The 23827-nt window shown below is 41.1% G+C and overlaps 1 protein-coding gene across 2 annotated transcripts; it reads right to left on the reverse strand.

Moving 5' to 3' along the window:
- Window positions 1-1588: 1588 nt before the first annotated feature.
- Window positions 1589-22555, reverse strand: TRPC1 (transient receptor potential cation channel subfamily C member 1). Of its 2 annotated transcripts, none has more exons than XM_035133721.2 (13): window positions 22171-22555; window positions 18722-18876; window positions 18428-18529; window positions 17457-17659; window positions 15585-15716; window positions 14616-14811; window positions 13834-14170; window positions 11491-11630; window positions 8589-8732; window positions 6173-6348; window positions 5089-5290; window positions 3925-4119; window positions 1589-2018 (listed from the first exon to the last, which is right to left on the reverse strand). In XM_035133721.2, the coding sequence occupies exons 1-13, from the start codon at window positions 22304-22306 to the stop codon at window positions 1791-1793; spliced, it is 2346 nt and encodes a 781-aa protein (XP_034989612.1). In that variant the 5' UTR covers window positions 22307-22555; the 3' UTR covers window positions 1589-1790. The 2 variants fall into 2 exon arrangements, with proteins under 2 accessions (XP_034989612.1, XP_034989611.1); XM_035133720.2 differs by having other exon boundaries at window positions 17451-17659.
- Window positions 22556-23827: the final 1272 nt, after the last annotated feature.

Raw genomic sequence — 23827 nt, forward strand, 5'->3', positions numbered from 1 at the left:
CGACACCGAGTCTGGGGCCCACAATTGAAAAATCTGTACTTCATGTACTGTGCGGTAAGTGTGAATTTAGGAACTCACTTGAAATCAAATTGATTGAAATAGATCCAAAAGGTATGGACACAGATGACACCTTAGAATTATCTATCAGCAATTTACTCAACTATTTTCTAAAATATTATCAGTCCAGTTCCAAAGTAATATCCTTGGTATCATTCTGTAGAATGGAGTACAAAAATGACAAATATTATTGTTATACTGTAATGATATGGCTTTTCATAGCTTTTAAAAAATGTATTATGTGATTTTTATTGATAGCCTTTTCACAAATGTGCTCTTTTAAAGTATTCCAATATCTTCTTCACATATATACTTCTAATAGAAAGGATAAAAATTCTTTTAATATTTTAAATATAGTTATTTGTGCTGCCAAATATATTGGTCTTGGGGCTGGAGATTCAATTACTGTTTCCTTCTCAAAAATGCAGATGTGCGCAAACAAATCATAATTTTAACCGTTTCTACTCAGAAGTAAGTCCTACTGAATTGAATGGTGCTTTCTCCAAGGGTTAGGAATGCAGCCTAAATTCTGAGGTCCTATTGTTAATGACACATTACAAACTCTACATTTGCATTTGGCAGACCATGTACAAATTTTACATTTTGTATCCTATATAATAATGTCCAAGTTGTCCCTGCGTCCAAGCTGTCCCGTGTGTCCCTGGGGTACTGCGCATGTGCCCCAGGGATACAGGGATTGGACAGCAGAGACTGCGCGCGCGCACTTTCCCCCCCCCCTCTGCCTCCTCCAACTGCCGCTCCCGCCGGACACCGCCTCACTGCAGGGCACGTCAGGGAAGCGAGGGTGGAGGCCGGCGAAGGCCTCCTCGCAACCCTCCCTGGCCCGTGAGAGGAGCGGCGGTTGGAGGAGGCGGGGGGAGAGTGCACGCGTCCTTCCTGTCAGGGGCTGGGGGAGAGGAAGGAAGGAGGAGAAAGCGCTCCTCCGTTCCTGTCCCCCTGCCGCTGACAGCAAGGACGGGTCCCAGGGTTCGGAGAAGCGCTGCACAAGCGCTTCTCCGAACCGTGGGATGTCTGCTTCCTGTCGGCGGCTGCGGGAGAGGAACGGAGGAGGAGAAAGCAGCGCTTTCTCCTCCTCCGTTCCTGTCCCCCTGCCGCCGACAGCAATGACAGGTCCCAGGGTTCAGAGAAGCGCTATGCAAGAGCTTCTCCGAACTCTGGGATATCTGCTTCCTGTCGGCAGCTGCGGGAGAGGAACGGAGGAGGAGAAAGCAGCGCTTTCTCCTCCTCCGTTCCTGTCCCCCTGCCGCCGACAGCAATGACAGGTCCCAGGGTTCGGAGAAGCGCTGCGCAAGCGCTTCTCCGAACCCTGGGAGGTCTCCTTGCTGTCGGCGGCTGCGGGAGAGGAACGGAGGAGGAGAAAGCAGCGCTTTCTCCTCCTCCGTTCCTGTCCCCTTGCCACCGACAGCAATGACAGGTCCCAGGGTTCGGAGAAGCGCTGCGCAAGCGCTTCTCCGAACCCCAGGATGTTCTAGAGCCCGTTATTGAACGGGCTGAAATACACTAGTACTTAATAAAAAGCCTCAAAAGAACAAAAATAGTTACTTTCTTCACAATTGAGTTTGGCTGCATCACATGAGACGGCATTTTAAAAACGTAACAGCATTTTAAAAACGTAACAAGAAGAAAATTCCATCGTTTATTATTTGGGCTGAAAATAAAAATATTCCAATGAATGTGTCTAAATTTAGGCATTTTATTTAAAACCTTGATTCCTAGTTTCTTTGATAAAATATAGCATACTTTGAAGTCCGGAACCCAAGCAGGTCTCTCATTTCATTTCGGAATTTTGATAAGTCTTGCCGTAGCTCATTGAGATTTTCTACAGTTGCTTGATCAGTGCTTTGCATTCTCTGTCTCATGGAAGTCAAATAACGATGAACTAAGCAACACATCACCTTTTGGTAATTCTCATCTCTCTTTTGCTTCAGATTTCTCCACTCCTGTAAGCAAATAGTGACATATTATATATAATGTACAGATGGCTATGAATTTTCCCCTGGTTAAAAAGCTTTTGTATAATGGTAAAATAACACTGGGCATGATCCACCCCAATGTTCTAATTTGCACAGTCATATTTGTGCATGCATGCCTGCTAGACAAGGAGAGAGATCCTGGAAGGTTGGCAGGCGATGTCTTCGTACCTTCCTATATTGGATAGTTCATCTCACCAGTGATCAGTGTGGTGGCAGAGCAATGTAGAGTTTTCAGCAGAAGTGGCTGCTATGAGTCTCAAGTGGCCAGCAGTGAGCCAGTGCTGAGTTCTCATTCCCAAACTGCTCTGAGTGTGTGTTGTCTTGTGCCCTCTCTCTTATCTGTTCCCTCCTACCTCTCCATATTTCTGCCCCACCTAATGTTTTAGACTTAATAGCTCCACCATGGATTTACTGATTGCTTGGCTGAGTAAATGTTTCCTGGATGCTCAGTGCTTTGATTATATGATGTGTATTTGTCTACAGCTTGACTAGCTTTTCTAAGCTCTCTGCCATGAATTGACAGATACTTACGGTATGGATAATACTCAGCGTATCCCATGAATACAATGGGTAAAAGTTTTGTTTCCTAGAATGCCCTCTAAATGCTTAACTCCTTAATAATATGCTGCACATATGCATCTTATGATGTGTCTTGAAGTGCAATCTGCATTTCGACTGCTTCAGCCTGTATAGCATGCATGCATAAACACACACACACACACACACACACACACACACACACACACACATATATATATATATATATATATATATATATATATATATATATATATATAAGACAACCATCAACAAATTCTAATTTCTTCTAATCTTTAGCAATATACACAGCAGAGACTAAGAACAAGATACACAGTTACAGTATGGAGGAACTAATGATCTATCTGGATAAGAAATTAATGGGCTACATCTAATTATGCCCACCAATATGTGCAATGGAAATCACTTGCAGAATGGGACTTCCACTCTGTGCTTTGCCTTCCCACCCAGCAAATCTTCTCCAGGGGTTCACTCAACCCTCTGCAGCATATTTACCGTAGGTGTTGTGTGGGAAGCAGCACAATAGAGGAAGGAGAAGCCTCACTGAGCAAGAGAAAGCCCACCCATGCTAGTTTTACATGCACAAACATGCCTTCCCTTAAAAAACAAACAAACCCAAAAATCCTGCCTCTGTACCAAGGTCTGTACTGTATTAAGATGTGGGATGATTCTTCAATTGTTTTTACCTGCGAGAGGAACTCTAGTAATCGTTATACCTGATGAGAGGGTGCCCTAGATATGTTTATTTAAAGTAGTTGTAAAACAAAGAGGCTGCAGTGTTTCCTTCGGACATTTTGTTTTGACATGTCACAGGGCATGCTTAAAATTAGCACATGGTAGGGGAAAACTAACAAATCTGCATCATTTTTAGAATTAACATCTTGCTATAGAAAAAAACTCATTTGCCTGTACTGAATTTGCTCTACTATACTTTAAACCCTTAAATAATGTTATGAGAGGAAAAAGCAGAAAGGACTTCAGAGGTTGCACTCAAATAGCTTGCAACTGACTTGTGGAAGGTACTTCAATGATGTTTGGATACCAGGCACCGTTTTGAATCAAGGTGGTGGACCAAAACATGCCTTTGGCATGACTTCACCCATTTTGTCACCTGGGGTGTGTGTGTTTGCATGATGGGTGTAAACTCACAAATTACACTCTCCATTTTTAAAAAATCACCATATCCTTTGGTTTCTAAAAATTCCTGGGCACCACTTATTATTATTATTTAACTATTTGCAGGGGATTGGACTTCATAACCCTCATGGTTCCTTCCAACTCTACAATTCTATGATTCTATGTTTCTATTTCTTACCTTTAAACTATTCTGTCGCTTGACTTTGCCAGATGATGTATGAGAGCCGATCCACTTACTGAGGCTGTTAAATAGGTAGCATATAGTCTTTGGAGAAGGAACAATATTGAAGGGTGGTGGTAGCGTACATTTATCATCAAAATAGCTAAGCCAGAGCTTGGCACGAGCAAATTTCCATTCTTTATCTTCATGATTCTAAATTAATGGGGGGGGGTTTGGGGAAAACAGATATCAAAGGTTCTGCTGAGCGGCGATTATAAATTACAAAACTACCGTAGTGACACGGAATTAACACACACAAAAGTGCAACCCCCATACAAAGAAAAAGATGCACTCAATATTTAACCATGTGTATGATGCTTCTTGTAACCTGTCCATCTCCCCTTTGTAAGGGTGCTACAGGTGAGAAGAAGAGATGGCTGACAGCAAACCTACTAAGAACCAGGCTCAAACCTGGGTAGGGGCTTGGGCTCAGTTCATAATGGGGCCAGAATTCCCAACAACACCTATTTTACCACCATGTATTTACATGTCTATTATTTGTTTCATAAAATTTATACACCGCTTGATTGTAAAAAAAAAAACCCACCTTCAAAGTAGTTTACAAAAAGATAAAACAGTAAAATCGCGTGAAATCCACAACCATACTTTAACACATACATTTCTAAGTCTCTGGGTAGGCTTGCCCAAACAATAATGTTTTGGACAGATGTTGAAAAGAGTACAGCGAAGGCACCTGCTTGATCTGAATAGGCAAGGATTTTCAAAGTACAGGTGCTGCCACACTAAATGATCAAGCTCTTACAAATGTGGAATGGGCATTTTGTGTCACCTGATGGAGGGACAATTCCACTGATCAGAGAGGTTGAGTGGGCACATGTGGGGTAAAGCAATCTTGTACATAAAAGGGTCCCAAATTGTTAAGGAGTTTATATATGCTAAAAATAACAGCCTGAGCCCAGCCTGTCAGCAAATTGGCAACCAGTGTAGATACCTGAGCACAGGTGTTATATGCTGACAAGACCCCACTCCTGTCAGCAATTGTGTTCCAGCATTCTGCACTAACTGCAGCTTCCGGATCAAGCCCCACATTATTGTGCTATACAGAATCAAGAGCACTGTTTACACTTAAAATACAATAAATCTTGTTTTCAAAACACTTACTGCTATCAGCTGAAAGCTTTTATGGAGCATCGCCACCAAGAGCTTGGTAAGGACAATTACAACTACTACATTGTATGTGCCAACAATAACAGCACCAACAAAAGACTGTAGTTCTTCGCCATAGCTAAATCTCGTGACAAAAATGGCTACATGTGCAAGAGAGAATATGTACCAAAACAGGGCAAAGCAGGTGCCAATAAATCTGAAAAAAAGAAAAAACTGTGGTTAGATGAAGTAGTTACTGTGCTTTAAAGGCCAGATCAATGGAATCAATGCATTCATCCTATATAATGAAGTGCAAGTGTCTCTGCGTCCAGTCCCTGTGTCCGTGGGGTTGCGCATGTGCCCCACAAACAGCCGTTGGGACTTGGAGCGCAGAGACTTCGGATGGGATAAACTAGGACCGTGAGAGAGATTACATGCTTGCATATACACAACCATACCAAAAAAAAAAAGTGTGCGGCTTCCCCTTGCCTCTGCTGCGCTACGGAAGGATCTCTCTCTTTCCTCCTGGTTTCTTCTCCGTTAGAGGGGAAGGAGAGGAGGCAGGAAGGAGAGGAGGCAGGTGCCGGTGAAAGGGAAAGGGAGGGTAGGTGGGTGTGGATAGAGAGAGAGCATGAGCCGCGAGTGATGCGGCTGCTGGGCTGAAGGATCGATTAGCCGTTACTGAGGGGCGAAAGCAGGAGGGCGGGGGAAGAGGGAATTAGTCCCTGGAAGTGTGTGTGGATTTTTGGGGGGAGGGGTTGGAAGGGCTGCTGCAACTGGCACCAGCGAGGGGAGAGAGAGAGAGAGAGAGAGAGAGAGAGAGAGAGAGAGAGAGAGAGAGAGAGAGAGAGAGAGAGAGAGAGAGAGAGAGAGAAGTGGAGTAGAAAAAAGAGGGTGGAAAATGGGGAGGGAGAGAAGAAGCTGGCTGGGGCGGGGGGCAGGGAAGGGACTGAGTGAGGGGCTGAGGTGGTGGCGGTGGGTGAGTCACAGGGGGGGGACCCCGCTAATTAATTCTAGCACCCGTTAATTTAACGGGCTTCATGATACTAGTGTTCTATAAAAGAAAAACTGTGATCTCAATCAACACTATGAAACTCACGAGTGGAAGGTATCATTGCTTTGCTGCTCACAGAAAATCCCAGCACAGTCCTTTTCTTCATCCACAGTGAACCCTTTATCATACAGTTGGGTCAACCCAATGGTGAATGAGAACAACACAAGAAGAAACATTCCAAGAAATTTCCCGAAGTCCTGCAACATCTGCCCCATTGAAATCTGTAGGAAGATATTGATTTGTTCTCAATTTAAAACAGCTATGAAATATCAAATGGTGATTGCATATTAAGAAGGCATGCTAGAAAAACTATTTACAGGACAAGCAGATTTTCCTGACCAAATTCATGACACTACAAAAGAGTCAAGCAGCTGTTCTTAATACTGTTGGGTGAGAACTGTGATAAAACCACAGACTAAAAGAATTATTTTTTATTGTACTGTACAAACACACATGTTATTTTATCCTGATTCATTTTTATTCTCATAGTCAAAGCAAAATACAGACTGTTTCTTTAACTCAAATGATATAACGTGTAGAATAAATGATAATCTAGGGAGTTATGTTACTGATATTAATTTTTGTATCTTTATTTTAGATTTTATTATGATTTATGTTGAAATTGTTCAATTTGGTTGAGTACTTTTTGATGTTTTACTTATTGTTTATTATGACTTTTGCTATGCTTGTAATTAGGTCCTTTTTCATTTTAGAAGCCATCCTGAGCATGGTTTTAAACTACAGAAAGGCAGCATACAAATAAAACGATGTATGTATGTATGTACATATATACATATAATCTTCAACAATTTCATGACTGAAGATGGTATGAAAGGTTTAACTATGTTCATTGAGGTTTACATCCAATCATGAGTGCAAAGGATTGCAGACTTATGAGTAAATATGCATAGGATTGGTTTATGAGATTAATAAAGAGATTTAAAGCTTCTGATGTATACATTCTATAGCAGGGTTAGCTTATGTGGTACCCCTCAGACGTTGTGGCCTATAATTTTCATATTCCCCATGATAAAGGATGATGGGAATTGTACTCCACAACATCTAGAAGGCACTATGTTGGCTATCCCTGTTTTACACTAACCCTAAAACAAAAATGGGAAAGACTATAGCACTTTCTCTGGAATACTGCATAGATACTTGGGGTACCAGATTCTTTTTTACTGTCCAGAGAAATTAATAGGATGACAAAACAAATCCTGTTAAGGGTAGCTATAATTTAGGCACAGACTTTTGTAGTCAGCATTACACTTACAAAGTGCTATACATTTGTAGAAGACACTTTTTTGTGAAAATCTGAACTGTTTGTTACACAAAAACAATCTTATTGTAAATATTAACTGTTTTTAGTAGTAGTGAAGTTAGAATATATCTGTCCCGCATTTTGACCCAAGTGTTTCCACAAAGCAACTTACAATAAATATAAACATCAATTTATTCGGCTTTTCAAAGCATTTATTAATAGCATTCATAGTTTGAGATAAAGGAAGATGGCAAACTGCTTTGAAAGTATATATAAGGTGTTGCAGTAATATGTGTTTCATTGCACTGATGGGGTGCAGTTTATGGGCATTTGAAAGTCATGACCTACTTTTGGAAAAGCATGTGGGTCAGCCTATGGTCGCAACTAAAGCTCCAGTGTGCCACTGAATGGGGTGACTCTTGGCTGTTTATGTACAACTGGATTTCTACCTTCACTACATAGAGGACTAATATAAATGCATGTTATAGTTGCAATACATAAATAAATATGTACGTTATGTAGTGAACGTCTTCAAAAATGAATAAGGACTTTTTAATGTTCAATATGTTGCCTCCCTGTACTATTAAAGAAGAATTTGCAGTAGAAAATGAGATTAAATTGGTAAAATGGAAAGGGATAAAAACTAGAGAACTCTCCCTGCTGTGACACGAAGTGTCTTATGGGTAACATTTGATGTTTTTTCTTATATGTCCCATGTGTTAACTGTAATTGGGGACAAACACAACAATAATATGGCTCTTTGAGCTGTGTCTAACGAACAGATGTGCACTATTTTATATTACCTTCCTTGGTTGCTGTTGTCACACAACTAGATATATTTGGAACTAGACCTCTGAATTATTTCCAGAATATCTGGCACTATAAATAGGATGTGCTGCTAATGCTTTGATCTCAATTCACATTTGAATGACACATAAAGCAACTTCCTTTTTAAAGGATGCTGCACTCCTTTGTGTACCATGTATAATACCATTTTTGTTTCATTTCTAAAGTTTCTAACCCAGTGAAAGAACCACCACTTTATATGCCCCAATAAGCCCACATAATCAGGTCACTATCCGACTACAGAAAGAATAACTATCAATACACACAATGATGGGAATATAAACATAAGTAGAGAGTCTATCTGAAAAACCAGAGGCAATTACACCTAGCCATTTTGTCCCTAGGACAACTTACCTGAAGTGGCCCTAGGACAGAGCTTGTTGTATACATGAAGAAAAGCCGAAGGTAACTCAGAACGTTGGCAAAAGCAAACAGACCTTCTGCCACCAGGGTAGGGTGGAAGGCATCCCAATCCTTCCTCTCAGCAAAATTATGGAACTAGAGTTTTTGAAAGAAGTTGAAGTTACTTTGAGTTACAACAGATAATCCAGTGACAGCTTTCATCAACCAATGACACACACTATCTGATTGTAGCCTATCTTCCAACCATGAACAAATCGCAGCAAGCACCAGGGGTCACAAATTTCCTTTCCCCCCTTTAAGTTGTGAGAGGCAAAGATCAGCAATAATGGTTTATAATTTGCAGGATAATGAAATTTTGCTGTTATATCCAAATGCAGTGAACACTGATTTGCACAAATCAATTTTGGATGAAACAGCAAACTATAATTTGTCACAAATCCGCCCGCTCATGTAAAAAAGAGAGAGAGAGAGAGAGAGGGCAAGACAAGGAGGGAACACACCACCCTGAGGCTTGCTCATAACAAAGCATAGCTTGACATTGCTACTGAATGTATCCAACAGGAGGCTGCAAGGAAACGGGAGTATTTCCTGCCACTAACAATCCAGGACAAGATCCTGCACTGAATGAGGTGAAATAATGGACCAATGATCAAACAGCTGCCCTACTTTTTTTTGTTTTACACTCAATTTATTTCTGTCTAGAATATAAGCTAGCTTTATTTGAATGATATTTTCTGACTTACCTAAAGGCAATATTTTGTCATGATAGTTATAAGCCTATTTAATCTGGAAGGTTCTTACATGACTAGCAAGCAGAGCTACCAGTAAGAGGATACAGCTTTATCTTGCACTCCAAATGAACACCAGACAAGAAGAAAGGCAGCTCTGAAGATTCAGCCACATGAGGGAAAAATATCTGAGCGGTTAAGATTAATACAGTTGCAGCAAGATGATTTCTGCCATCCATTAAGGCTGGTGCAGATTTGTTTTCCCTCCATTAGTCATGACTGGGAGTGGGCAGTAGATCACATGGCTCGTCTACAGACCCTTCCCACAAGAGGACATTTCCTTGTGACTCTTGGCCATTGTTCGGTATCCTGTCTGTATCAACATTAACAATGATTAATCCTAATCAGGGTACATTCCTCACTCAAGATTCATAACCTGGATTCAAATCTTGGGTTGGGAACAAATTGTGACTAATATCTACGACAGTTAACGTAGATGCAGAAGAAACACTGTACTGCAGAGACTGGTAAGATAGATATCACACCAAACAAAGGGGTGCAAAATTAAAAAGCTGCACATACATTATTATCATGAAAAAGGCCCATATTATTATTGTATGTGGCATGATTAATGTGCCCAATACCTTAGGGGCCTGCATTTAAAAATAAAAAGGTCCCAAAGAAGCTTGTAATCTAAAGTGAAGAGAAAACAAAAGTGAAGGGAAGCACAAAGGATGGATGACATGTATCAAATGCAGCCACACTCCCTTAGGGCCAAACTGCACAGTACAATAAATGTGTATCAGCATTTACATCTCTCTGTATGTTCCTTTCTACCCATGCATGCTTTAAGCATCAGCTGCAGAGACCCCAATCCATAGCAGGATAATGGCACTGATGGAAATGCCTTAAAGCTTTTCTCCATGCGGTCCTGATGAAAATTCCCCCTCTTCTCCCAGTCTCGCTTCTGCCATTGGCTTCTGCCATTGCCTTCAGCAAGTCACAATTCTAAATCTTAGTGCCTTATGTATAAAATGGGAATGTAAGCAGCACTCCACCCAAAGTTATTGTGAGGGAAAGCAGGATACAGGATATAAAGCACTTTACATATTAATTTGCAAAGCGATGTATAAATTAATCAGATTTCATCATCTTTAGGAAAACAGATGATTTGCTGATCATAGCAAATAAGCCAATGTTTCACAAATATTCTCCAAGAAAATAAAGGGGATGTTTATTCCCTGCATTGCAGGGGGTTGGACTAGATGACCCTCAGTATACCTTCCATCTCCCCAATTCTATGATTCTAGGCTGTAGCTAAAGCTTGTAACACAGCCTTCACTGGAAAAAAATGTGCCTAATTAGAATTAGTAGGTGTCTGATGTATAAGCCTCTGTATTATATGGCACATAAATCCCCAGTTTCATTTTATAATGTGTGCACAATACATGAGACTTATGAATGCTCTGCTTTCCTTTGGATCACATCAGCAAGGTCAAAAGGGGGTGGTCTTGTCATCTGGGTAGCCCAGAACTTCCATACACACTAGCCAGGCTTGCACACCAGGGAGGGCACTTTGGTGTTGCTACTGCAGCAAAAACTACCGTAGGTGGGAGGCAGCAGTTATGAGTTACCAGTCTCTGCAACCACAGGAGGCGCTGTGATTCTCCAGCGGTTTGACTTCACCCCCGGAGTCACACTCCATTGTCTCTCGAGACATATGGATGACAACAAATGAATGCAACTAATTTCAGATAAGACTACAAATCTACTTGGATGAATAGTAACGTTGCTGTTGGTTGACATCTTTCTTTTCTATAATAGAATAAAAACACTCGAATACACCATCAAACACACCAAAAAAGTAAGAAAACATAAAGACTCAACATGCGGCTCGATCTTCACATGCTTACTTTCTCTACTAGTGCTAAATATATAGAGACTGAAATCAAAGAAACCCTAATCAAACTTTAAGGCTTTAAGTTAAGAATGAGTGTTCCTAGGACAGCCTCCATTTTGGAAAAACAGGGTAATTTTATGCTGGTGTCAACCACCAAGAGTTTTGTTGTTTTAAAACTTTTTTTTTACTTTTTTTACTTTTTTAAAAAAATGTTATACAGGATTCTGCACAACACAGTGTTATAAAACACTGATTTGATGTTTACCTTGTTATGGGCAACTACTTTGAGAGCAAAAGTTGCCAAATAGAGAGAATTCATGACAAAACTAAGTTGATTTCGGGATTCTTCTAAGAAGTCTTCTAAGCCTTCATACCAGAGCCTTTTAACATCTGACCACACCATTCCTTAGAGCAGAGAAACAAAATGCAGTCAGTCAGATATACTAGATTCATTTCACAGTGATTTCAGTGTATTCTGTGTGTATTTCCATCAACCACAAAAGTACCCCCCCCCCGGGTAATGGGGAGCAAAGGAATGTAAGAATTGTGTGTACTGCCAAAGAAGCATTGGGTTAAAAATGCAAGAAGGGATCCACACCTTTTAAAATACAGTGGGGATTATGCTAACAACATAACTACAACAGCCAAGCAAGGGTTCCACTATAGTGGCTTGGGTAGATAGTCACATTTTAACCTGGAGTCAAAACTCAAGCAATGTTGGTGCTATCCTTTAGCAGCCTTTCATATTCTAGTCTCTCTTTTCAAAGTCATAATCAGTGTGGTTAAAAATAGCAAGAAGTGAGTCTCAAAAGCAATGTCTATATCTTCATCTCTTACTAAGAAAAAAAATCCCTCTCCTATGTAAATGATATCCCCCTGCTAGCCTCTTATGTCAGTGGTAAATGTAAATAGTTTTAAAATTTCTAGTCAACGTCACATTATGTCTCCCTCACCCCAAGGACATTCTATACTACTTTACTATCAAACATTTGTAATAGCAGCATACACAATTCCAAACTGAGCATACAGAATATATAGGGCCATTATTAGTTAAGCAATGTGCTTCACAAAAGATTAGGTTACGGTTTAGTGCCCAAAGTACAACTGTAATTTCATTTGCATTTAGAAAATAATAGCAAAGGTTGCTGAATTCATTTTAACAAACAATGTTGAAAAATCAGTAATCCATGCTCCCTCTGCTGGTTCTGTAGTTACTTCAGATAATCTGCAAACTGTTTCTGGAAAGACAGCTGACACACTTCAAGGAACAGAGTTCTCACATGGTGCAAGTCTACGAATATTTAAGTTCTATTTTCATAAAACTTGTTATGTGGACTCTAGGAATGATTTACACAATCCTTCCTTCCACATAAAGGGGATGGGAATAGTACAAAATAACATCACAGGCACAGCTTTGTTGTGTATGGACTGGGGACACACATTTTCATGCTCCCACACCATGCATACGCCAGCTATGTGTGAATCAGCCCCACAGGGGCACTTCTCATACCTGAAAACTTCTTACAAAGTATTACTTTCAGGTATGAAAATGGAATGTGCAACCATAATATATGACAATTCCAACTTTTTTTTTCACAACCAAAGATGCAACTCATCCCCTTAACTTGCTACACTTTTATCACTTCAAGTACTTTTCTCCCCACCCTGACTCACTCCCAGTACTGAAGGTGGAGAAAGAGTAGAAAGTCTACACAACAGAAGATGTGAAGGTATTCAGCTTCCATGATCTGACATCCACCTTTTTTAGACCTCCTCACCCTACAGTTCATATATGAAATAGAAGAATTGCATGAACAAACAAAGAACATGCCTGCCCACATGCAAGTCTTTTAATGGTAATTTGTTGTTTGGCTGAATTCTTACGAGACTTTCACCTCCAGGATCTTTTTAGAAACCTTAAGAATCACTAGGACATTATTTTTCCCTTCAAAGGTATGGTGTTCCCCAGTGACCATAGAGCCTTCTCCCCTTAGCATAAGTAAATACAGTGGTACCTCACAAGACGAATGTCTTGCAACGAAAAACTCACTAGACAAAAGCGTCTAGCGATTCTTTGTTGCCTCGCAAGACGAAGCTTTCTATGGACGCGTCTCGCGAGACAAATTTTTTTTTTGCCGTTTTTTTTGCCGTCTGCCGTTTGTTTCCGCAAGACGAAAATTTTCGTAAGATGGCACGACCCGCGGAACGAATTATTTTCGTCTTGCGAGGTACCACTGTACACTCAAAGAAAACTAGTAGAGGAACCTAGACCAGGAGAGGGTTTAAAAGATATGAGAGACCGAAAGAGTTCTCTCATTTTCCTACTGCAGTGTTACAGTGTCTGTACACACAAACAAAACTCCCAACTCTTACGCCCTATGTAGATCCAACTATACCATAATCAATCACACCCCTAGATAGTAATAGCACCTACCGTAAGCCTGGAAAAATATATATCCTTGAATTATATTAAGACTGGTATGCTCCTCTCCCCAGTCAAAATAAGAAGAAACATGTCTTTTTCCATTACTAGACCATACTGCCAGGGATAAACAGAGCTTCAATGTTAGAGATGTAACAATTAATTTTATAACCATTTTATACTTACCGATTAGCCAAAATAGTAGAAGATAGTCTATTCTCTCCAATTCTGGCCCCATGGTGTTTTTTTTATCTTCATTGTAGACAAGTGAGTACAAGTTAAGCAAGAGCAGAAATGTGAAATACGATGCTCCATGAATAATAAACTTCATAAACGGAGTGTGAATTATTCGGCCTATTTGAGATTTTGGAGCCAACAAGTAACAAAGAGACAGTATGGGCCAAAATATGCCAACTGCCAAGACAGTCAAAATCTTCTTAAATGTGTGCTTGCGACGGTAACCAGCCATTTGTCCAAACCAGACAGTATTGAGAAATTGCTGGCAATTAGACTGAGAAACAAACTGCAATAGGAAAAGAATTTTACATCAGTAAATACTGTCCAAAGTAGCCAATAACTCATTACTCAAGCTTTATTTAAACCACTGGGGAGAAAACAGGGTAAGATTACAATTGTACTGAACATTTTTTTCCAATCCTAACTTCAGTTCTCAATCGATTCATGAAGTTTAAGAAAACTCATCAACATTATAGAGTGAATTTCTCCAAATACACACATTTTGTATGCAATTTTGCCCAGGATACATAGTTCTGCAAGCAATTTTCTCTACCATAATGGATGTTCTCTATTTGATAGGACTAGTATTGGATACAATTCTTTATATACCTAATGCTGCGGTTCTTGAAACTATTAGAAGCAGTGTGCCTATGAAGATACATCACTGGTCTATCCCATCAATTAGTTGGACAGCTTTATAATACATTAGCAAAAGGGGGGGGGAGACATACCTCTTTTTGGTTGTATTTAATAGCAAGCTTTAGGCGACTCAAATTCATTCTCTCTTCCAACAGCCCCCTTTTATCCACATGCTCATCACTTGCTGTATGGTTGAGTATAACTTCAAGCTCCCGAGAATTCCGTGCTTGTGCAAGCAAATCTTTAGCAAAGGTTTTACACTGCTGAGCTAATTCTTCATAATCATTTCTAGGATATAGAGAAGGTAACAGCATACATGATGATTATATTTTACTTTAACTCTTGGGAGGCAGTATGCTGCAGAATACCAGCTGCAGGGAATCACAAGTACAGAGAGTGCTCTTGCACTCAGGTCCTGCTTGTAGGCTTCCCACAAGCACCTGCTTGGCCAAGTAAGACCAAGATGCTGCACTATATGAGCCTTTGGTCTCACACAGAGGGCTCTTATGACTTTTTAATGTTGATTTCACCAAAGAAAGGTCCTTCCTCTACTCAAACTGAATACAGACTGGAGTGAGTTAAAAATGGATGTGATTCAAATGGATGATTTAACTCATCGATGAAAGAGGACTGATTTAAAATCAATGGGCTGGATCCAGACTAAATCAGGCAAGCGTTAGTCTAATTGAAATCAATGGGACAAAGTTAGTCATGATTCATTTGATTTTAGTAAGTATGACTAACTTTATTCTAGATTCAACCAATAGATTGCAATCAATTTTTCCCACTGTGTAATTAACATATTTAGTCAACGATGCATACGGATCATTTGCTCTAGTAATTGAAACATATTAGTTTGCAGCCAAATTGGTCCTTTATAAAACTTAGGAGCATTAGCCAAAACCAATCCTAAGCACAAATGCATAGGATTCCACTGTAAATTCTCTGATATCATTGACAACTGATCATTGGGATTTTGTCGATAGCATCCAATTATATTTAGAAGCATAATACTAAAAAGGAAACAGTAGTAGGAAATAGGAATTACTTGTTACTGATACCTGAATTCAACTTCTACAAGGCTTAGTTCTCTTAAATCTGCACTAAGTTCAAAGGCTCTCAGAATTGGATCCTCTTCCGTCAACATTATTAGGGCAGGACTGGCCAAACATCGATAAATATCAAGACGAAATCTGTTATAAAAATATCAAGGAATACATCTTAAGTCAACCAGTTTTTAGTCAATAGTTTGTTTGTAATCTGTTTAATTTCATGTGTATGGTATATTTATCTACATTGAAAGCCATTTCTAGTATGACAAAAGAAACACGAAATGCCCTAGGTACTCCCCCAAAGCATGCATGCTAAGGCAAATTACTTAAGTGTATTTTGGCTTCAGCACTGAAGAAAGTTTATTAATTCTAAATTTGTGGATTATATGGAGAAGAACTGTAGAAGTTTAAAGACACTTGCAGGATCGAAATAAATCCTACAAATTGACTAAAGTAAGGGCAATAAAGAACTGCAAGATAGGAGTAAATAAGAAAACCGTGTGAAGGGAGGGAGGGAAGTCACAGCTCGGCAGAGCAAAATGAGATGGGTGCATTTAAGATGAATTGTACAAAAAAATTGTTGTTTTGTTTGTTTATTTGGAAAAACTGAATAAAAATTATTATAAAAAAAGAAGAAGAAAGTTTATTAATTCAACTTTGTAGTTAGCAACTTACCCGCTAGCCACCAGGAGCGAAAAATTTCTTGTGGCAACTTCATGATTAGGCTGACAGATGAGGGATGGATTGCTCTATTCCAGGCATCCCCAAACTTCGGCCCTCCAGATGTTTTGGACTACAATTCCCATCTTCCCCGACCACTGGTCCTGTTATCTAGGGATCATGGGAGTTGTAGGCCAAAACATCTGGAGGGCCACAGTTTGGGGATGCCTGCTCTATTCCTACTCTCTGCCAGGCTGCTTGTTTTCATGCTAGCCATTAAGGAAGAAAACTTATTTTCTCCATGACCAGCAGGGAAATGCAAGCTACTAGCTGTTTGGCAGGCTACTAACAGTTTTGCACAATAGCAATTATATACAGAGAGAGAAAGAGGTACATTAGTTATTTCAAAAGGATAAGCACATTGATATTAAAATGAAAACTGCAGCAAATACTTGCAGAATTCCCATTATACTGGAAGCGGAACCCAAACTTTAAGTCTGAAAACATAATTAGAGACATTCTGTACAATTCAGCTGGAACATATTTGGTTGCTATATTATTTGCAATCTTACAATAACTCACTAACAGGGTGTCTGAATGTAACTGGCTCCCTAATGGCTGAAAAGTCTTGAGGCTGGGGCACAGAAAAGTCTGTCTAGTTTTGCTTCCATCCTGCCCCACCACATCGCCACCCTGCCACCCATTTATGTGCTGCATTACAATCTCACATAAATAATACCAGAACACAGTAGAAAGAGGGGAAAACATCTCAAGTCCCTCATGCTGAAATATGTGGCAGGCTAAAATTATTGAGCAGAGAGACAATCCGCTTCTCAGTTTAGCAGAAGGTCATGCAATTATCTATTTCATGTATGTGATTTATAATGACCTAAAAGAAAAAAATAGCCACCCCTCTTTTATAAAAGCTTCTCTCCTGGGTCACCTTACAGAGTAAGACCACTGGTCCATCTAGTTCAATATTGCCTACACTGATTGGCAGTAGCTCTCCAGAGCCATTTCCCAGCTCTACCTGGAGATGCCTGGGATTGAACCTGGGATATTTTGCATGCAAAGCATGTGCACTATCAATGAACTTCGGATTTTCCCTCAAAATGATTCTTACTCACTACAAGTGATCAGGCAAGTGGTTGCTTAAAATCTAGTTCTTCTATAAGACAGGAAGGAAATTACATGCATTAATAAACAGCTAATTACTGTAACCTGGAGTGCCGAAGGCTATCTTTTTTGTTCTTGGCCGTACATAATGTACATTCACAGCCAACAGCATGAGGTTTGGGTAGTGACACATCTTGCTTTAATAGCATAGTGAGAATTTCATAGTTGTTACGGTGAGCAGCTAAAATGACTGGTGCCACATCCATTGTTGTTGAATATTCTGGATTCTGAATACGTTCCATTAATTTCTGAAAGAGAGAAAGAAGCCTGGCTTTATGAATTGTTAAATCAGAGATTAAAACTTGTCAAATCTACAGCCAAAAATAATATATTTATTGCGGTCTCTCACATTTAAAAACTTTAAATCTTCAGAACTGAATGGGCTTATGAGAGAAAATATAATTCACCTTGTTAATTTTGTACCACACTGCCATTTAATAGCTACATCTCTTTTAACTAGACCTGCCGGAACTGAATTATGGCTGGAAAAAAGCCCTAGTTATTGCCACTCTACTTTTGCTTAAATCTAAGATAGCCCTGGCTCAGTTCAAGTCTGAGTATTGATAAAGATAGCTACAGGGTGCAAATAATTTAAAAACCCCACCCTTTCCTCTTCCCCCCCAAAAGAAACCTGCTCATTTTCAGATATATAACCAAAAGACTCTTAAATGTACTCTCCAAAACTTCCATTATCAAATACAGTGGTACCTTGGTTCTCGATCTTAATCCGTTCCGGGAGTCCGACTCCCGAAACTGTTCAAAAACCAAGGTGTGGCTTCCAATTGGCTGCAGGAGCTTCCTGCACTCAAGCAGAAACTGCATCAGACACTCAGCTTCCGAAAAACGTTCGCAAACCAGAACACTGACTTCTGGGTTTGCGGTGTTCGGGAGCCGATTTGTTCGACAACTAAGACATTCAAGAACCAAGGTACCACTGTTTGTGCTTAACACAAATATCTGAGCAGAGCAACAGTATTAAGATGGGGCATAATACTTTTAATTTATGTAATACTAACAACAATTGTTGGTCTACTGGTTCGTTTGGGTCGATGATTAAGAAGTATATCTACAGCTCCCACAACCTCTGAGTCAATGGCCACCAAGAGTGCATCTGTAGACTGAAAAAATGGAACATTAAAGGAGAAGTAATAGCAACCTGCATACTAGGGAACAAAAGACTATTTTTCAAAAATGACAAAGATAGGTTCACCGAACGAAAATGTTTCTTTTCTGAAACAATAGGTAAAAAGAAGTTATATCTCACGATTATTCCATCATCATCATCAACAACAAGAAGAAGATTATAGTACCTGACAGCCATAATCCAGGAGCAGCTGTAGTATGTCTAGATTCTCATTTTCAATAGTTATGGTAACAGCATTTCTCCCGAGCACATCCACACAATTTATGTTCATATCACCAGAGCTATTCTCTTCTAAAAGTTTCTTCACCATGTAAAAGTCACCTAAACCAGTAATAGACAAAGACCTATTTCAGTGCTTTTTATTTGCTGATATTCTATCATATCATATTATACAAGATGATATTTATTCCTCTTTTCCTCCAAGGGGCTCAATATGCCATGCATTGCTCTCGCCTTCTCTGTATTATCCTCAAAACAACTCTGTGAGGTAGGGTAGGCTGAGAGTTGGTAATCCAGTGAGCTGCACGGTTGAGCGAAGATTTGTGCCCCATGTTTCAGGTCCTAGTCCAACACTCTACCCCATGCACCACAAATAAATATTACACTTACTTTTAAATTTAGACATCCCTACAAGCTTAGTTTTATGTTCTGCTGTGCAGAAGATGCTTTAACACTCTGACTTAGTGACACCAAACTGCTTTTTGAAGTAGAGATTTAAAAAACCTACATCCTACACTTGCAATGCACAAACACTGATCCTGCACCTTACATGTACTGCCTAGCCAATGAGCAACGCTTTCAGCTCTCACATTCCAGTGACAAAATAAAGCTTTAACGACCCTTCTCTCATCCTGCCCACCTAACATACTATTAGCATTAATCATATCTTGCAAATAAAATAGTTGCATAGGAGCCAGTGTGGTGTACAGTAAATATGTGGAGTATATAACATTTTTATCATGTACACTTAAATACTTTATTCTGTTTGTTATGTTCCAGTCCACGAGAAGAAACTCCAGATCTGAAATAATATCCTAGATAAAAGAACTATGGTGGCAACAAGTGGTGAATTGGAAGAATCACTATCCTTTGATTGAAACAAAATAAAAAAATTCCTTCCAGTAGCACCTTAGAGACCAACTAAGTTTGTCATTGGTATGAACTTTCGTGTGAATGCACATGACCAACATGGCTACCTACCTGTAACTTTGATTGAAAATTAGTGTACAAAAATACTTGATCTATCCATGAAGCAGCAGGTAATACAGCAGGTGTAGGAAACTAGAAATGATTGATGAATTGTGAATAGGTTTATAGGAAAAAATTAGCTTCCCACCAAGTAAATTTATAGAAATGAAACTATCTAAAAAAATTGCCCCCAGGACAACTGTACAAAAATGCTTGAACTTCATAGTTACTTACCATCTCTTGATGCAGTTGCAACCCCACAAACAGAATACTATAACCCTGCTTCTCTCCCTGAAAGAATAACATCCAACCTCTGCCACCATCTTCTAACATTTACCTTTCTGTACAAGCTAGCAGAGGTGACATATTATAAAAGTCACATAGTGTTACAGATCATACCATTTCAAATACTTCCACAGGACCAAAGCCACACAACTCACAAGGAAATCCCTATGTTAGTTTTAAAATATGCCAAAAAATATTGGGCTCCATATTTCAAGGTAAGTTACATCTGCTTCTTCCCACTGTGTACATATTTTTAAATTTTAAACAAAACTAATTATTTGGATCCAAGTGGGAAAGTGAAAAGTCAGAATGCCTTCACACATTTTGTGTATTAGACAGAAATGTTGAATTTATAACATGTGAATGTCTTTCTGACACTATTTTTAATTTTTAGTAAGGCAATGCTTCAGCAAGAAAAATTGGAAATTAAATCAGCATTAATAACATAATGAGTAACAACAATCAAAATAAGAGCAGTTAATAATTTTTGTACTTATTACATACATTTCTAAATCTCAGTAACCTTTATGTTGCCCACATATATAAAGAGTCACTTCACTTACTGTTTCCCCCACTTTTTACATGAATGCATGTGGAAGAATTAATTAAAACCAACAGACAGGGCTAGCCTGTCAAAAGGTAAAGTGAGCCAAGTCATATGCCAGATGACTGGGGAAGGAGGCAGCATTGTTGTGGTCCCCTCATTCATTCCCCATGTCAGCTGTTAAGTGGAGCACCCTGTATGTGGTGAATCTGTCTGTCCTGCATAGGCTGAGTGACAAAGTAATGAAGAAAATGACTGTGATGGGCAGGCAAACAGTGCTCTGTTGACTGTCCTACTGCACATCCATAAATGGCAGGAGGAAAGGCACAAGGCCAGAACAAGCTGCAGACAGGAAAAAAAATACTCAGGTGGTCCAGGCCTGCCTCAGTTGAATGCGTTCACTGGTTCTCCCTCCCTCCTACCATTTTAACCTCACACCAACCTTGAGCAAAAGTGAGGCCACAAGTGTGCAACTTGCCCAAGTTCACCTAGCGTGTTTCACAGCTTGAGTGGGGGGGGGGGGTTGAATCCAAGTCTCCTGAACCCTAGCAGCTCAGAAGGTGACGGCAACCAGGACTAGAGACAGTGCATCCCATTAAAGCAAACTAACAGAAATGCAGTACTTGGACATAAGAGAGCTCAACTGATTACGCAGAAACCCACAGAATTTCAGGTGAACTCTCTTCCCAATATCATGAATGGAGGAAACGGAGAAAAGCCCTATTCGTCCTGGACAGAAGCCAGCAACATTTTCAACCCGCTGCGCAAAGGGTAGACCAGTGGTTCCCAACCTTTTTTTTTGTCCATGCCCCATCTAAGCATCTCTAAAATCCTGACCCCTTCCTGCTCCCGCCCCCGACATATAATTCTTATTATTCTAAAAGTGATCTCCTATTGACACAGAGGAAGCCTAAAAGGCCATTAACTGTTAAAAACTCATTCTCGAATTGCCTTCCTTCAAAACCACATTCCCCCACGTTGGGAACCCTGGGGGTAGGCAAAACACCCCAAAGGATGCTCATTCAAGGAGAACATTTTGCTGCCAAGTTAAACCCGACTTCCTAAGAAGGCGATTCATCCACCTTGCCCCCTGCTTTTGCGTTTTCCCTGTGGCATATATATATATTTATATAACCACAAGGCAGTGCGAGGAAGGTTGGGTTTGAGAGGTAGCAAACAACCTGTGCAGGTCATCATCATCCCAGTGAGGTAGTGGGTGCGGTGCGGGTGTGAGAGGCAGAGAGGCTGAGAAAGAGCGAGGCACAGATTCAAATCCAGGGACTGGGAGATCCTGCAATCCTCTTAGGCAGCCTCATCGGCTGCTCAGCATCAGCACTTCAGCCACCATCGTATAGCGGCCACAACGATAGTGGCAATATAACATTCCCGGTATCCAATACCCCCATCCATCCATCACTTTCCGCGCAGTGGCGGCGGGGGGGGGCACCCTCTCTCTCCTTAGAGTTCATAAGCCCCACTAGGAGCCGGAACCGAGTCGGAGGTTTGCGCGTCAAGCTGCTGCTGCTGCGGCCCTAAATCCATGCCGGGCCGACCCTCTCTCCGAGGCCCGCAACGGCCCGTCCTAAGCGACGCCCTACCTTTGTCGCAGGCGAGCAGGAAGAGCTTCTCGTCCAAGGTGGTCTCCTCCTTCACCTGCCGGACATCCTTCAGCGCCAGCAGCTTGTTCGGGGAGGCCGAGGCCGACGGGTCCGCGCTCTGGTAAAGAGCAGCCATAGCCCCGCCAAGCGGAGGCCCATCGGGAGAGGCCGCACCGCGGGAATGGCTCCCCTTCCCTCACGCAGCAGCAGCTGCAGCCGAGGATCCGCCGCCCGCCAGGCCGGCCAAACGCGAGAGGCCAGAGAGCAGCCAAGCGCCGGTGGAGATGTCAAAGCAGGAGGGAGATATCTCCGCGCAGGCGCAGGGAGGCTCCGCGGTCTCGAGGCTGTGCTCCGCGGTGGCCTAAGTAGCCGCGCACTCTCTAATTCGTGCCTCGTGAGGCAGCTGGGAAACATGAGCATGCAGGGGAGGGGCCGAGGGGGCACAGAGCAAGTATTCTCATCCCTCCTCCGCCGCATTTTAGACCATATATACAGCTATAATTCAGATCACCGGGAGGTATTTTGAAAGGAACTGCCGCAGGCCATTAAAATTTGATTGCATCGCATTGCAATCCCCATTTTTCTCCAAAAAGGTCAAGGTGGCAGACAAGAGTTCTCCTCCCCCATTGCATCCTCGCAACAACCCTGCGAGGGAGGTTAGGCTAGGTGAGTGGCGGGCCCAAGGTCACCCAGTGAGCTTCCTGCCCGAGTGGGGATTTGAACCCTGACCTCCTAGGTTCAACGCTTGACCCACTGGTTCTGTTTTCTGGCAGGCATTTGAAGCTTGTTATGAACTGCGGCATGCACCTTACTGCAGCAGAAGTAACTTGCCGGGTTGGCCCAAGCCATTTTGCAGCCTATGGGTTTTTAGAAAAAGAACCTCAGTGAAATGTTCAGTGTGTAAGCTGCGATTACCTGGGTTTGAATCTCCTCCTAAGAAAACACCAAATGGGTGAGGAGATACTTGTCTCTCAGCTTTCCTCCCTTTTTCCTGCTCCACATATTCACAGTGTGATCTTTCCAGACCCCTCTATCTGTGGCCGTCTCAACTGGCAATGCTGAGGATGAAGCCTGGAGCCTTGTGCACAGAATGTAGGATGCTCCCCTTTACCCAGATTTAAGTTTGAGGAAGCTGTTCCAGTCTGTCTATTTGCCCATGGCTGCTGATGCCTCCTCCTCCCGTGTTGACCACAGGAGAAAATCCCATCAGTTTTCAATGGATGCTGGTATTGGACAACAAGGAGAGGAAGAGACAGAGAGAAACTGGGGACTGGGGACTGTAGTTTGCTGAGTTAGAAGACCCCTACCCCCCTTTCAGAGCTACAATTCCCATAAACATTGTGAACAGGGAATGGGTGTTACACCTACTGTGAATTGTGGCTCTGTGGTGGTAACAGGAGTTTCCTAACAACTGTCAGCACCCTTAACTACGATATGTTTTCTAGGATTCTTTGGGGAAGACATGACTGTGGTACAGTGCTTTAAAAATATATGGTGCTGATGTGGCCTCACTAGACTAAGGGCTTCTACAGGAGACTATACTGTACCGTATACCCTGGTTATACGGCTTTTAAAGATATTGGAGATTTGTCATATGAATATGCAACCCATCATAACATGCTCCTCTGCATTAAGCTAACACTGGTTTGTTCAGTGT

The sequence above is a fragment of the Zootoca vivipara genome, chromosome 5 (genome assembly GCF_963506605.1).
Source record: "Zootoca vivipara chromosome 5, rZooViv1.1, whole genome shotgun sequence".
In the NCBI taxonomy this organism is placed as follows: Eukaryota; Metazoa; Chordata; class Lepidosauria; order Squamata; family Lacertidae; genus Zootoca; species Zootoca vivipara.

Bases quoted from the DNA above. Each gene is read 5' to 3' on its own strand.
- TRPC1 (XM_035133720.2), bottom strand. From the start codon at position 22,306: ATGGCTGCTCTTTACCAGAGCGCGGACCCGTCGGCCTCGGCCTCCCCG. The intron at 14,812-15,584 runs GTATCAGTAACA...TCTATATCCTAG, and splicing joins CTTGTAGAAGTTGAATTCAG to AAATGATTATGAAGAATTAG. The intron at 6,349-8,588 runs GTAAGTTGTCCT...ATCTTCCTACAG, and splicing joins CTGTCCTAGGGCCACTTCAG to ATTTCAATGGGGCAGATGTT.